The 16,529-nt window shown below is 40.3% G+C and overlaps 1 protein-coding gene across 1 annotated transcript in view; it reads left to right on the top strand.

The window, feature by feature from the left end:
* ank2b (ankyrin 2b, neuronal) overlaps window positions 1–16,529 on the top strand; it is an 86,388-nt gene that overhangs the window by 33,630 nt on the left and 36,229 nt on the right. The window contains exons 7-28 of the mRNA XM_061095885.1: window positions 750–773; window positions 2,260–2,268; window positions 2,859–2,957; window positions 4,149–4,247; window positions 4,885–4,983; window positions 5,731–5,928; window positions 6,096–6,194; window positions 6,530–6,628; window positions 6,768–6,866; window positions 6,978–7,175; window positions 9,526–9,624; window positions 10,113–10,211; window positions 11,272–11,469; window positions 11,877–11,975; window positions 12,094–12,192; window positions 12,712–12,810; window positions 12,905–13,003; window positions 13,219–13,291; window positions 13,512–13,565; window positions 15,202–15,343; window positions 15,687–15,698; window positions 16,368–16,455. Of these exons, the coding sequence (XP_060951868.1) occupies window positions 750–773; window positions 2,260–2,268; window positions 2,859–2,957; window positions 4,149–4,247; window positions 4,885–4,983; window positions 5,731–5,928; window positions 6,096–6,194; window positions 6,530–6,628; window positions 6,768–6,866; window positions 6,978–7,175; window positions 9,526–9,624; window positions 10,113–10,211; window positions 11,272–11,469; window positions 11,877–11,975; window positions 12,094–12,192; window positions 12,712–12,810; window positions 12,905–13,003; window positions 13,219–13,291; window positions 13,512–13,565; window positions 15,202–15,343; window positions 15,687–15,698; window positions 16,368–16,455 (2,184 nt within the window). The remainder of the gene's footprint in view (window positions 1–749; window positions 774–2,259; window positions 2,269–2,858; window positions 2,958–4,148; window positions 4,248–4,884; window positions 4,984–5,730; window positions 5,929–6,095; window positions 6,195–6,529; window positions 6,629–6,767; window positions 6,867–6,977; window positions 7,176–9,525; window positions 9,625–10,112; window positions 10,212–11,271; window positions 11,470–11,876; window positions 11,976–12,093; window positions 12,193–12,711; window positions 12,811–12,904; window positions 13,004–13,218; window positions 13,292–13,511; window positions 13,566–15,201; window positions 15,344–15,686; window positions 15,699–16,367; window positions 16,456–16,529) is intronic.

Raw genomic sequence — 16,529 nt, 5'->3', positions numbered from 1 at the left:
TACCTTTAATCTTGGATGTACTCGATGTAGTATCTATTAAAAACTGATGACCATAGCAGTGTAATGAGTCCAAAATTGTGATCAAAGCAGAATTTGCCTTTCAAGTCAAAATCTCTAAATTTTGCTTAAAAGGTGACAATTACAAGATAATGGCAGGTTGATTCTCCAAATTAAATGTTTATCACTAGCATGCTACTAGTGGTCACATACTGATCATACCGGATCAAGAAAAGCAGCAAAACTCAGTTATATATTTAACTGAACAAATTAAGAGTTATGTAACATTCTTACCAAAACAGCTTTGACTAAGTAGATTGTTCTTTCAGAGACGTATCTATACTTTTAACCTTTCAAGTATGCCCCTAAATCCTTGACACTACTTGACGGAATTTGTCGATGATTTTAATAAAATGTATTGATTATTGATGGTTGGAAAATCCTAAGAAACATTACCTTTCTTCTTTGATTCTGGGAAACTGTAATAAGTATTTTTTCACCATTACCAGATAATTAATTGCATAAACAAATAAAAGATAAATTCAAAGTAAAAAAAAACAACTATTAGTTGTAGACCTAATACCGGATTCTTAGACTGATCTGTGTGAACTAGAGATCGCTGCCTTTGCAATGAACATTGCACAGGAGTGACCCCCCCACCAGCCACGTCACCGCTGTGCATCCGACTGCGATTCATTTTCATACAAGTCTAACTGAACTGATGTTTCCCTTCCTCATTCCTCCTGCTCCAGATGATGGTTAATAGGACAACTGAGGTATACACGTCCTCCTTCAACTCTCCACAGATTCACTGTACAGCCTCATCCCTTTGTTTTTTTCCACTATTCCTTTTTTTTCTTCCACCATTCATTTCTGTCACTTCCGCAGCACTGCATGGTGTCAATGAATTTGGCATAATTTTACATTTCTCACAGTTTGTGTTTGGTAGACTAAGACTCCACCATGCACGGCTGATAAGGATGGGCAAGCGACTGCCTATTTGTCCTGCACTCAAGCACCGTACACAGTCTGTTTTTATTCATACTATTTATGTGCATATATATGTGCGTGTGTATTTCATTTCCTTTTTTCGGTTTACATGAAAAGCTCAAAGAGCCCCCCCTTTTTTCATGTTTAGAAATATCTTTCTAACTACATCATTATTAAGATTATATTTTAAGCAAGACATTTATTTCCTCTCATGTTTTGATTTGATGGATACTGTGCCGATGCATTTTTTGGGACAGCTGTGAATGTGTATTGTCTATCAGTGTGTCTCGTACTTCTGTCTGTTCATGTTGTGCTGCATGATTTCTAGAGACGCACTACGAAGTACCTGGTATTAACATTGTTTAAATGACCGTAAATAGGACAAAATGCTGTTTGTCATATGTGGAAGCCCAGTAATGCCGAGAGAAAAATTAAAACATTAAATCCCATTGAAATTTTCAAATGAAATGTTTGACTTTAATTTATATGACAAAAATGCATTATTTCTGATTGTTGTCATACAATTTTCATTGTTCTCCAAAGTATAGCACTAGCATAATGATATCAAAATTTTATATTTTAATTTTCAAAGCAGCAATGTACAATGTACAACCTGCATAGTTGAAATAACTGAAATGGTGACCTGGTTTTTTACATTTCTCCAAAAGGTGTTGATGGTTGACTTTGGCCTGGGAGAAAGATTCTATTTTAAAATGGTTATTAAAACCAACAATACTCATTTAAGTTTTACAAGACTTTAGCTTGAATTGAAACAATTCAATGTATTTTTCATGTTTTGATTGAACACAGTTTGCCATTTAGAAAGTTTAAAATGAATACTACATTTTCTTTTTCTTTTTGGCAATAGCAATGCTTTTCTGCCATACGTAATTTGCACTAATGGGAGATTTAAATGAATCAAATGGTTTTCTTTTAATTTTGGCATTCCTGGCTTTCCACACTTAACAGCTTCCCAGTCAAGTATTTCAAACGCATGCATTTCTATGAAAGGTATTTAACATACTGACATGTAACTTTCTAAAACTACAATTAATGCTAATCAGTAAAGGCATTAGACGCTCATATTGCTTTGGAATATTACCTGCTTGGCCAAAGACCTGGCATATTACATAGCATGTTGCATCCACACTACTTTAATTTGCACCATTCTAAGCTTTGGACTGTGTAAAGTTTTAAACCATCACGTTAGTCACTGTGTTCTTCACACTTTTGTAAACAACTTTTTCACGTTAAATCGGACCACACTTACAGAATGGCAAGGTAAGGCAAGAATTTCACATCTAATCCAAAATGCTCTGATCTCTAACTTCTTTCATGTATTTCTCATTGCTCACTCTAACACTTACACAGTTAACATAGTGCACTTTGGTGGTGGGAAATGTTCCTCCACTCGTTATGATTTCACTATAATTTGATTTTCAGTAGATAATGTTGTTCGTCCATCTTCATGTCAATCTCAATGACGGTCTCTGTGATCTGTGTGTCTTTGTTCTGCTTTTGTTTATGTCTTTCTCTTTTTAAACTGGTTCTTGAAGCCAAAGAAAAGTTTGCTTTTTTTTGTTTTAATTTTTTTCGTGGTTGAAAAGCTGCATGGAAGTCTGAGCGTGTTTTGGGGTTTGTGGGTTCAGGTTTTGTAAACAATGACTACTAGTTTCATACTTTTGTTTTACTTTACCCTAGTTTCTTTTTTAATCTTTCTTGTTTTCTGATTATTTTGTTCACCTGTGATGCTTGGTGCGACTGCTGCATGCTGGGAAGACTCGATCAAGAGGCAGAGGTCTGAATTCAAGGACATGAAGTAAATCTCTGACCTTTTCTGTGTGTCTGTCTCTTTCCTGTCTGTCTTTCAGAGTGGATTCACTCCCCTGCATATCGCCGCCCACTATGGGAACGTCAATGTGGCCACGCTCCTGCTGAACCGAGGGGCAGCTGTCGACTTCACTGCGAGGGTAGGACACTACACACAAACACACACACACACACACACACACACACACACACACACACACACACACACACACACACACACACACACACGCACGTAACCAAAACATAACCCTGAATCAAGTCTTATGTCTCTAGTCACTATAGTATTTTAGCCCTGTATACCTATGAATTGTTTACTCGATTTATCTCTGATGATCCACAGTCCATAATCCATATCTAGGACAAATTGTGTGTTGACTTCCGGCTCTCAGTCCCTCCTCACCATGACCATCTTCATTGTGAATCCTGTTTGCAGTAGTACCAGCTTAAGTGGCTCTAAAATTGTTTGTCTCGGATCTCCCAGATTTGTTCCTGATACCATAGGTGTCTAATCCTTAAACCACGCTCTGCTTTTACCATCAAAATAAGTGAAACACTGGTAGACTGAGGAATGCATTCACTAGTTTGAGGCAGCATATGGAAGAACTACAACTGTTCAATATTTCTGACAACTTTGCATGGGTTGAGTAAAACTTGAGGCAATTTATATATTTTGCCTGTTTTTTATGTATGTTCATGTAATGTAACACTAGCGACTGTTTCAGGCTCTCGCTGTCATCTGAACAGTTCAGCTACATGTACTATAACGTGCTAAATTGCACTGTCAGACTTTCTCAGTTCTTGACCCCCTCAGCCCGCACCCCCGCCCTGTCGTCATCCTCTTCTCCTGAGCTTTGGCTCAAGCTCTACAAGCACTCACACACACACACACACAAAGAAAGGCCTCTTCAGATGGGTGCCTCCTCTTTTCATGACTCAAGACACAATACAGACAGAGTGCTTTTAACTGAGGCGAGGGTCTTTGAAAATGACAGACATTAACTGTAGACACCACCACCTACCCCTCTTCCCCAGTCCAAAATGCTAAGTGTCATGGCAAGACAATGTGTTCTCTCTCTGTCTGTATGGAACAAGTCACCCAATCTCACAGCATGCCGAAGTATTTGTCCAAAGTCCATGGAAAGTGACTTATTCAGTAAGGTCATTATTGCTGTTGGCTCTATGGCAATGAGACACACATCATTTTATATGTATTTTTCAAAATTTGAAAATGAATGATTTATTTTATTAAATGAATAATATTTTATTTTGTAATTATTCTGTAACCTTAAAATGCATAAGGTTTCATGCATGTATTTTCGTCCTGTCTGCAGAATGGCATTACTCCGCTACACGTGGCCTCCAAGCGTGGCAACACCAACATGGTTCGTCTGTTATCAGACCGTGGGTCACAGATTGATGCTAAAACGAGGGTAAGTACCAAGTAAGAACAGAGTCAAGATAAAGATGAAGTATCTCGGGTCTAAACTCTGGACTTGACGTCATATGAAAGGAAATCTTATATAAACACTTAATGCATATTCTCCTCCCTCCACCTCACTTGGCCAGGCCCCATTTCTCCACACTTATTCCTGAAGGAACACAATGGCCGTCACTTTGCCATCAACTCCAACAGAGGAGGTAACTGCTCTTTGCAGTTGAGCTGGACTTCAGTGGCTCAGTGGATTAAATTCAGTTGTACCGCACTGGATTTCCCTGACATCTGCTTGGTGTTATGTTGCTGTGCCGTGGCTAAAAGAACATGTGTTATTAGCCATATTTGATTCAGACCCATGTAAACAAGGTCCAGCCTGGATTAGTCTGGCTGCATCTGCATGTCAATATATGCACATGTTACAGCACCTGTTGGGGGGCTGGAGGTTGATTTTAAGCCACTATCCCCTAACGTGATTGCCATAATGGGGCGCCTCATGAGGTGGAGAGGGAAAACGGAACTGATGGTGGCTAATATATGTTGGGTTATAGAGTGTGTGAATGGGTGGATGTGATTGGTTGGTTAAAATGTAGAAGAGTGTTATTCATGGACTTAAGTGTGTATGTGCTCTGTAGGATGGTCTCACGCCCCTCCACTGTGCGGCTCGGAGTGGACATGATCCAGCTGTGGAGGTGCTGCTGGAGAGAGGAGCACCCTTATTGGCCAGAACCAAGGTGAGTTACATGTCCAATCACCTGAAAGAGGATTCTGTTCCACCTTGAAGCTGCCATTTTGGGAAATGCATTTGTTGGCAATGTTGCCCTCGTTACTGATTATAATATCAAGATTATATGTGACAAACAAGACGTGGCCGTAGACAGTTGTTATTGAGGTAAATATGTAATCATGCATTTAAAAATCAGTTTACTTTGGAACCCTACATTTAACTAATCTCAAGTTACTATTGTATATATTGATCCAATACATCCAAAACTTTGGAGATCGTGGAAAGCTTTTTTTTATACATTGAAAATACAGTAGAGCTCCCCTTAGTTCCCATTCTTCCTGTCTATGTGCTTAACTTTAGCCAATACCCAGTGTATCTCTGGGTTACATCAATGTCCTCATCTGATTCTGGTTAAGGAAGTATAACATGCTCCATGTTAACAGTATAGTAGAACACTTTGAGGTTTCCTTCACCTATTTTCAACATTTGAAACATGTTAACATATTATTTAATGGGTTTAAAAAGACTTTAAGCAGTCAAATGAATTTACAAATCAAAAAAAACTCCAACTTTCATTTTAGCACTGTTTTGGCCTCCACCAGCAGTGTTCTTCCCCAGCTAATTGCTAACTTGATGATAATGTTAAAGCATGGATTGTGCAGCTTTAATAGGCCCAGTTAAACATTTAACCCTGGGAGGGTTTTACATGGTGTTGTACACATTAAAGCAATGTTTTTACTTCTTTCACTTTTAGAACGGACTGTCTCCTCTGCACATGGCAGCGCAAGGGGATCACGTCGACTGCGTCAAACATCTTCTGCAGCACACGGCGCCTGTTGATGATGTCACATTGGACTACCTGACAGCGCTCCATGTGGCGGCGCACTGTGGTCATTACAGAGTCACGAAACTGCTGCTGGACAAGAGGGCCAACCCCAACGCCAGGGCTCTGGTACGTTAAAGAAATCCCATGCAATCATTTCCTCTTGGAAATTGGACAAAAAACAAAACAGAAGTTTAACAACAATTTATAAGAAAATGTCATCGCATTTTGTAACTAAAATCTACCTATGTAAACTACATCCTTTACTCTATGTGTGTGCCGTGTTCCCTGTACAGAATGGCTTCACTCCACTGCACATAGCCTGTAAGAAGAACCGCGTAAAGGTGATGGAGCTGCTGGTCAAGTATGGAGCCTCTATCCAGGCCATCACGGAGGTACTTCACACACATGAATGAAACCAAATCGGCAGAAATGTTCTTTGGACTTGTGTTACCACAGAGTAATCTAGATCCAGATCAGAAGTCGCCTGACTATAGGATCATTGGCATAAAGGTTAAAGAAATTATTTGTACATTGTAAATTAGCCAAAGTTGCTTTCATGTAAAAGTGTCTATATTCGTGTATATGCATACGATTTTAATGAGTAATTACCTGAGAACATATTTTAGTTTGTTTCATATTATTGATCAGCAACAGTTAATGAGCTCATAAGAGTTTGAAATGACAGATTTTTTCCTGTGCTCTCTCTTCTATCTTCCGTTTGTTGCAGTCTGGTTTGACTCCCATCCACGTCGCGGCCTTCATGGGTCACCTGAACATTGTTCTGCTGCTGCTGCAGAACGGAGCTTCGCCGGACGTCAGCAACATTGTGAGTAATGAGAAACAACCGACTCTGAGTGCAGATGACTATAGTTAATTCCCAAACCAATTTAGTTAATTTTAGATGTCATACGTAAGATGTATAGAGCTGTTTCTGCCCGATACGATGATGCATTTTGTGTGTACAGCGTGGAGAAACCGCGTTACACATGGCAGCCAGGGCAGGTCAGGTGGAGGTGGTTCGATGTTTGCTGAGGAACGGAGCAATCGTGGACGCCAGGGCTCGGGTAAGACTACACACTAGGAATCCTTTTTTTACATTTTTTTCCCACAATCCAGGATAAGCCCCTGTTATTTAATACAAAGTGTTCATTGTCTTTTCACTTTATCATATGTAGGAGGACCAGACTCCCCTACATATTGCTTCCCGTTTGGGAAAAACTGAGATTGTCCAGCTGCTGCTCCAGCACATGGCACATCCTGATGCTGCCACAAACAACGGCTACACCCCCCTCCACATCTCCGCCAGGGAGGGGCAGGTGGAGACGGCCTCTGTGCTGCTGGAGGCTGGGGCTTCTCATTCCCTGGCCACCAAGGTGGGTGGATGAGCCGTGTATTTGTCTCAATGTTCTGCTTCATCTTTTACATTTGTCTATTTTTCCACCACCTAACTCCTAAGTCAGTGTTCAGAGGTTGATGTTTTGATGATCGGTGGAGAGAAATGTATTTTCCTACTCAACCCTCTCATATACACTTTAAAGGGGCTACCTGTACGTTTTGGTATTGCTACATAGCTAACATTGGGTCCCAGTCAAACGAAACATGGTTTGTTGCAGTGTGGAAGCCCTTTTTTTTGGATAGTTTGGAACAATCGCTGGAAGCTGAGACATCATTAATCAATAGAAGAATAATAATAATAGGAAGCCTTTCACGGGATTGCTTTCCTCCGATGATAGGCTTGAAAATAACTTTGCTGGTAATAAATACTGTAATGATTACAGTGTCATATTGACTATGTGAAGTGGTTTATTTATTTGCTCTGTTCAAATAAAAAGGCCACCTTTTTCCTACGCACTATGCAAAACAAAGTTTGCTAAACTGACAACACGCCAATGTCTGACGCGCACCCATCTAAAAACAAAGCAATGTCAAGTCAAGGTAGACGCAGCGCACGTAGGTGATGACAGGACATTTTTTTAATGCGCTCCCTAAAGTAAAATGTGAAACCAAAACTAACAGGATCAAAGGTAAACAAGACAATAAGACATGAACCTTAATTCGTAACATGGTCTGGACTTTCAGGTGGGAAAAAGCCAGAAGCCGCATTTTAGAACATAAGAAAACAATCACTGAACTACAGTGTTACTGTAAGGGCCAGTTAGTTATAACAATTGGAGCTGATGTTCTCTTCAATGTGTTTTTCACCAAATGGAGAAATTGGTGAATTCAATAAATAAAAAAAAATCCTTTTAAGAAGGTCCTTCATGTGTTTGCCTTCAGTTGATTGTGTTTGGCTACACTAAGAACATTTTACATATTGTGCTTGAGAGAGAAAGAAAGGTCAAAATAAAAGCTGAATGTATCTAAAATGTTCAGATAAATATTTTAGTTCTCTTCACACCTCAGCAAGGATAGAGTCTCAAAATACAATGTACCCTTTTGTGGTGCAATTATTTCAATCTGCACGCCACAGGATTTTTGATGGTTGAACTGAAAATGATGTTCAAAAACCAGTGTAGCTGCTCTTTAAAAATAGGTCTTAAAGTGTATTTATGGTGTATGTCATTGCCCTATGGTGACCACTCTTGAAGCCAGACATAAAGAGGCAACAGCAGGTCTCTGGCTGTTTGACCCAGTTTTCATAAATGGCTGATGAAATGCTAAAGCTGCTGCTAGTCCTCTGAATCGTGCGCGAGCACAATCAGCTGATTTATCGTCAGCACTGTGGAGGTGTTTACCAGGGGAGGCAGCCACGGTCCTTAGCATCAATCCTTTAATTTATTCATACAGCACGAATGGGGAGACGGAGCACGGTGTGATGCAGTGCACGTCAGGGTCCAATGCTTCTGTTCTCTCCTCCACTTGATGTCTCTCTCTCGCTGGTAACTCTCCGGGGAGGAAGGGTGTGGCTGTTGCTACAGAAACCAAATCAGGGAAAGTTGTTGTCACGCAAGAGTACCACCGTCTGTCCACACAAACACGCTCATAACAGATGTTTTGATTTTTTTTTTTTAAATCCATCCATCAGAACCCTTCACCCCCTCCTCCCTTCCTTACTCTCTCCTCCGTCGTTATTCCCGTTTTATCCAAACACCCATTACATCAGATATAATCCAGCATGACAAACAAAGGACTGCTGCCTCCATGGGCAGGGCTGGGCCATAAACTGGTCATGTGGTTTCTGTCAGATTTATAGTGGTTCAGTGAATAAAGACAGGCAAAGCGCTCCCCCTGCTGGCATCATTGTGAAATGGACACTTAAATAACTGTATTTCATATTTTGTGGTTTAAGGTTACCTAGAATTGCATCAGCTTGTCAGAAAGGTGGAGGTTCTTAATTGTTGTTTTTTTTGCCACTGACTGTCAGACTTCCGAGATTCCTGTGTGATGACTTTTTGTTCCTTTGAGCATCAAGACAAAATGATATATTGAAGGAATTCTCCTGTTAAATCAAGGAATTCTGGAAAGTGATAACAGTCATTTTCACACCATGATGAATCAGTGATTCACTAATATGAGAATGTGATCTGCCTCACCACAAAATCAAACATGTGACTTCATACTTGCTCAGGGCACAATCCCTCTTCTATATCTGTACACAGAAGAAAAAAAATTCGTTAACATTTAAAGTCTCTCCTGAAGCTGAAACTTCTGTGTAGATACCATCCTTTCACTGTCTTTGAAGGCATTTCTTAATCTCCCAGCTTTGGTTGTTTCCCTCCACAGAAAGGTTTTACCCCCCTGCATGTGGCCTCCAAGTACGGAAGCCTGGATGTGACCAAACTTCTGCTCCAGCGTCAAGCTCCACCTGATTCTGCTGGAAAGGTAGGCTTAAATCTATTAAATGAACAACCATTTGTATTTATTCATATCGTTTTTACTTTGGAATCAAGTGCTACTTTTATTTATTGTGTGCCAAATGTGCTAATGTGCCTTCCTGCATCTTCTGTAAATGTAGAGAACCTGTTCATTTAAGTGGTTTGTTACTGTTTTTCTGTATTGAGGTTAAGTTGGCTACAAGAATACCGGTAAGCCTAGTTTGACTTAAATTAGCCGTTTCCTTTGTTTGGATTAACTACGATTACTATCCCAGAAAAAACAGATAACAGAAGCCTTCTTCGCGTCATATTAAGAACCCACCAAGTGATCCTTCCAGCTTTTGCTGTTTGACATAACTCTAATTCATCCCAACCTGCAGTCGTATCCCCTTTAACACATACTTTTAACTCTTTGTTTGTGCGTATGGTATTAATGTCTTCATGCAGTGCTGATTGCTGTTTAATTTATGTGTGCTCACTGTCCATCCCTCACAGAACGGCCTCACCCCGCTCCACGTCGCCGCACACTACGATAACCAAAAGGTTGCACTCCTGCTTTTGGACAAAGGAGCGTCCCCCATCACAATGGCTAAGGTGAGAGCCCACTGTAAACTCCGCTGAGATCTGAGAGCTAGTGTCTGGAGTGAAAATGGATTGGATGGGAAAATGTGCTGAAAAATGTCCCATCCTAACAGATCATATATGTTCCTTGTAGTTTGAGCTTTACACTCTCCCTGCCTCTTTATTGCAAAGAGACTTTTTTAAATGTAAACAAACAGATTTTGTTAGGTTTGATATACACATTAACAACAACTTTGGATATAAAGTAATCAAATACCTCCCAATGAGATATTCTGACTTGTTTTTTTCTTTGTGTGAAATCCCTCTGTTCTATTTCCATTATTAATTTCCACCTGGACCAGAGAGAATTTAATCTGAGTCTTCCTGCTCTTCTTTTTCTAAACAAGGGCTTCAAACACAAAGCTGATGTTATCTTTATCGTTTGATTTGATCTGATTCAATATTATAAATCTTATTTACAGTACATGGAATTATAAATGACTGAATTGTAAACTCTGCCAAAACTTTATTTAGCTCAAGTGATGACAACTGAGATTGCAGAGTTAAAATTTGACATACAGTTGAAAGCTCCATAAAAAGCCATGTTATGGTTTATTTTTTATTTGTATAGTTTATTTTATTGTATTCAATGAAAGAATTAACTTTTTTTTACTCTATACCAAACTGTAAGACAATTTTTTCATCAAACATCTTTATTAGAGACTGCAGTGGCAGATTAATCCATCTTTTGTTCTCTGATGGGAATAGATGAACCTAAAGGAATCTAATAAAGGAACATTTCACCCAGAACAACGGTGCGGCTCATTGATTTGCTTCAATAGTTTTCACACTATGGTTGAGGTCTATGGCTCGGAGACACAGCACTTGTAAACAGGAAACATTCTGTGCTGGTTTTGGGTCTACAGACAGGATTTGCTCACAGGGAAAATAGAGCCACATTTGCAGATTATAAGAATAGTTTAATAAAGTCATTGGAGAACCTTAAGTAAAACAAAGGCTGCTTTAACAACCAGCAGTCCTGTTAGACGTTTAGCCGTGACATCGCTTCCTGTCTCTTGTCCTCCTGATTCAGAACGGCTACACTCCTCTCCACATCGCTGCCAAGAAGAACCAGATGGAAATCGCCACAGTTCTGCTGCAGTACGGCGCAGAGACCAACATCCTGACCAAGCAGGGCGTCACCCCGCTCCATCTGGCCTCCCAGGAGGGCCACGCCGGCATGGCCGCCTTGCTCATGAGCAAGGGAGCTACGGTCAACGTTGCCACCAAGGTATTGTAGCAACCTGGGTTGGTTTATAATAATAATATGTCAGTAATGTGTCAACATTGCAGAAATAATCAACTATGCCAAGCAAGTGTTTTGGGCGAAGTTGCATTAATATTATTTATTCTGCTTGTATGACAAAGTATGAACGTGTTTCACCCACAATATGTTATGAGGCCTTACTGCTGTTAAAGCTACAGTATGTCTGAATACTACAATCATAACATTCACAGACTATACATTACAGTACTTTTGATACACTTACAGCTTCAACAGATTAACCTAACCTGTTTCCCTAAATGTCAAAAATACTACATGGACAAGAAAGGATGGAGAGGACATGGTGGACTGTAAACATATTAACGGTTGTGTGTGTGTGTGTGTGTGTGTGTGTGTGTGTGTTCCTCATGCAGAGCGGCCTGACTGCCCTCCATCTGGCAGCCCAGGAAGACAAAGTGGCTGTTGCCGAGATCCTTGCCAAAAACAGCGCCAACCTTGACCAGCAGACCAAAGTATGAACAATCATACTGTTATTCATGTTCTGCACGTAATCATCACCTTCACTGACAGTGTTGGGTTGTGAGTCATTGCTGGTTGGTTGCTTTAATCAGATTTGCTGTTGTTTTGCAGTTGGGATACACACCGCTGATTGTAGCGTGTCACTATGGTAACGTCAAGATGGTCAACTTCCTGCTGCAGAATGGAGCCGGTGTTAACGCCAAGACCAAGGTACTGAAGCCAGAATCAGATGGTTGCAGTAGATGTAGCAGCTTCATATGTGGCAGTTTACCATTCATAACTAAATACTGACTTTCTAGAAGTATCACAAAAATTTGGGTTATTCAACAATTATAGTAAAATGTAAATGTAAAGAATCTAATTGAAGCAGGATCTGTGTATTGGTCTTCTACGATAACTAGCACATGCATTGCGATCTTATTGGTGTAATTAAGTATACTCACCTATTTTATTAAAGGGTTGGTGCAATCATATTGAAAAAAAAGATTGCATTAATTTCTGTTTTATTCATCAGGTACGTCTATCTTCACTTTTTACTGAAGCCTTTTGTGCATTTTATTTTAGAATATAGGACAAGATGGTACCAGTAGATGTTAGCATGTGTTAGCGGCCACCAGCGGATGTTAGGGACATAACTTCAGTTGTGCATAAATAATGGACATAATGTATTTTTAATGTCTTTCTTTATTTTTTTTACATTTTGACATTGTTCTTTTTGTTCCCTCCCAGAATGGATACACTCCCCTTCACCAGGCGGCCCAGCAAGGCAACACACACATCATCAACGTTCTGCTGCAGCACGGCGCCAAGCCCAACGCTATTACTGTGGTACGTAAACACTCGTCCATGCAAACACACACACACACACACACAGTTACTACAGGTCCACACATCTCATTTGTTTTTGTTTTGTTCTGTCAAGAATGGTAACACTGCTCTGGGTATTGCTCGGAGGCTGGGCTACATCTCTGTAGTGGACACGCTGAGGGTGGTCACAGAGGAGATCATCACCACCACCACGGTACGTTGCACACTACCACCATAATCAACTGACCTCAAACTAGAGTTAGATTTTATCTCTTCGTCCTCATTCAATGATGCTCCGTCAATGGAAGGATCTCTCACTGAACAACGCTTTTCAAACTATATACTTTGAAACTGTAAATCTGTGAATAATGATAAATTGAGGGAGATGGTATGAGCTGTGGCTAATGGGACCTGTTTTCCCGCTGCCAGACGGTGACAGAGAAACACAAGCTGAACGTGCCAGAGACCATGACTGAAGTGCTGGACGTCTCCGATGAAGAGGGTGAGTCCTGTTGCACACGTTGCTAACACTTGACACTACTTGCCCAGTGGTGGACATAGACACTGAAGTTAACAAGGAGAGTTTGCAGCAGGTAGATACCAGGACAGAGTAAGAAGAGAGTGAATCTTCTCATTGGGTGATGTCCTTATGCATTTGAAAATACAGCTTTGTAAGGTTGAGATTTCTGAAGGTAGTGAGTGACTGTGCTGTCCACCTTCAGCTTTGAAAACCATTGATGATGATGATATGTCAGACGACCCCATGGATTTTGAAGGTATACGGCACGGTGCTTTGTGTGTGAGGACTTGCTGTGGCCATTTTACTGAGGACTGGGAGTAATGTGTTGTGCATGAAGAATGAGCCTTTAGTAACTTCTATTTTTCTGGATACAACAATACTAACTGCTAATATTCCATGGTATTGAGTTTTGGCTTTGAGTGTCTTTGGCAGATTTTTATTTCAACAAATGTGGCGAATTTGTAATTGGGGTATTTTAATGGCAGATTATGCTTTTCTTGAATGTAGAATACAACAGTGACCTACTTCAGGGGGTGGGGGTGGGGGGGGGGCAGCTGTGAAGCTCAGTCAGGGTGAAACGTCAGATTTTCTGCTTGCTGCATTCAGCTGAAATACTCCATGATAATTCAATGAATTATATCTTTTATTTAGAAACTTGCCGTATCTCCTTCTTACACTATTCTCACTCCTGGTAGAATGTATATTTTTGGCATCAGAACAAAAGTCTGAAGTCAGCAACAATCCCTGCATTTTCTATAGTATCACATGGCTTCCACCTCTCAGGCCTTTGACGCCACACCACCATCAACATTAATAAAATCAAGTTTCATCAAATCATTATCCTATAATTATTTTTGATCAGTTACTACAGGTAGTGGCACATTATAATATGATATGCATGGGCTTTTAGACATGAAGGAATCAATAACTAAAAGTGTGTTTAATATTAATCTCATTGTGTTTTGGATTTTATTGAAATTGTAAAATTGGTAAAAAGTTAATATAGCCAATTGCTGGTGGTGAGATAATCACATTGAAATATATTGTATATTAATTTAATTTAAATATAGTAGTATATTACTTTAACGTTTACAACACGCTATAAATTTTTGTATACCAAAAAGTTGTTTAGATTTTTGTAGCACGTGGTCTGATAGTGGAAGTCTTCATTTGAGTAGATGCCCACATGTTGATGCAACTTGAGTGTTTTGGCCCAGGCAAACCTGCAGCATATAGTGATGCTGCCCCCTGCTGTACAGTAGTTGAAATGCAGTTCAGCAGTAGAGCTTTTACAGTATCACTAGGATACAAGGCCATAGAGGATTTTTCCCTAACATGCATCTGCTTAGTGTGAGACGACAGAAGGTAAACAACGGGGGAAAATGCAATTTCCTGTTAATATGCACAAACTAGAATGAAAACGTGTGACAATAGTAAATCATTGTAATCCTGGCTGCATCATTATCCAAAATATTATAAGCTAAATGATACATAGCCTAGAAGGTTCACTCAGCAGTGATGTTAAACTGTCATTAAACAAAGTATGATACGAAGGGGTTCATTGCATTTGAAGAACTTAGTTTGATCAACTTAGCAGACCCCATGTGTTGCAATGCGTGCAATTAAAGCTTGTTAGTTGACGTTGACTTTAGGTTAGTTTTTCAGATTGTAAGTTTAAGATGAACTTTTACACGCAACTGTTTGACGTAAGAGGTGAAACGTGTATATAGATAAAGAGCACTCTCTCATTTAAGAGGGGATGACATATAGCTGCAGTTCTGACAAGCTCCCTATGTTTTAGTCATCGCTAGCATCCTATTTTGTCTCAGCTCTTTCTAAGCTAAAGTGTTTTCATATGTTCCCCTAATGAGCTTGTCCCCCTCTGTCCCAAGGCGACGACACGATGACAGGCGATGGAGGAGAGTACCTGAGGGCCGAGGACCTCAGGGAGCTCGGAGACGACTCCCTTCCCGGGCAGTACCTTGATGGGATGAACTACCTCCGCTTCAGCCTGGAGGGAGGGCGCACAGACAGGTACCAAATGACACCAGCACCTTAAACTGGGCTCATACAACCAAGCGTAATAATCCAGTTTGATTTTCCTCTGCTCCGTGTAACAATTAATTGTGTTGTGTGTTTCCATGCCGGCTGTTGTTGGTTGTTAATTTTTTCCCAACATATGAACAACATATCTGTTCCTGTCTAATTACTATGGATGCTGTTTCTAACTTTATCAGGAATCAGTGTGTGTGTGTATCATAGTGTACTGAACCTAACAACTAACTGTCTGTATGTGTATGTGTGTGTCTGTGTGTGTGTTATGCAAACCTCTCCTGCTCATACTTCATCGTTGGTGTCCCCTGTCATGCCTCCATAGTCGAATTCAAAGGTATGTGCTGACACTGGCCTCATATCTGGCCTTGAGAAATCCTCAGCACTAGGGTAGTAACTAGTTTAACCCTCTTTCCGGGGCTGGGTATTGACCTCAGAGGGATTTCTAGTTTCTTGTTTATTCTCTTTAAGTCATATTTCCTTGTTAATCTTAATATTTGAATGTCTCCCCTAGCCTCCTTCATTTCTGCATCTGCAATGTTCCATTTCTTGAACAATACCCAGCCCTAAACCAATTAATTTGTAATGAATCCTCTCATTTAATCACTCTTTGTTTCCAAAAGTGACATTCATTCATGTTATGAGACCCAGGGCAGGAAAGTAACTCGTCTGTTGGTCGGGTTTTTCCCCCTATGGACATGTATAATTTTTTCTTAAACTGTAAATGATTTTCAGAGTGTACTGTGAAGCAATCAATCAAGTTTTATTTGAATAGTCCATATTCACAAATCACAATTTGTCTCATAGGGTGACATCCTCTGCCCTTAACCCTTAACAAGAGTCAGGACAAGCTACCAAAGAGAGCCACATGCCAGGGATCCCTCAGAAGTGCAATAGATGCCACATTACTTTCCTGTCCTGCTGGGATCTCTTTTAATGTCACGACCACCGAGAGTCAGTGGCTTCACTGCTTTCTTCTTCTTCTTCTTCTTCTTCTCTGCTGCAGTTCAGACAGGTCCTTCACCCCCACCCACCAAAGCTACTACTCCCCTAAACATGAAGGCATTATGGAGGATATGCTCACAAGCCACCAGGTACAGTGTCACAATCGTGACATGTCAGCTCTCTGACATTATGCTGTTTGAATCAGTGATGGAAATTATATTTT

This window comes from Limanda limanda, chromosome 22, assembly GCF_963576545.1.
Source record: "Limanda limanda chromosome 22, fLimLim1.1, whole genome shotgun sequence".
NCBI lineage: Eukaryota > Metazoa > Chordata > Actinopteri > Pleuronectiformes > Pleuronectidae > Limanda > Limanda limanda.
The sequence above is the reverse complement of the archived record's forward strand: the minus strand, read 5'-3'. Positions and strand labels throughout refer to the sequence as shown.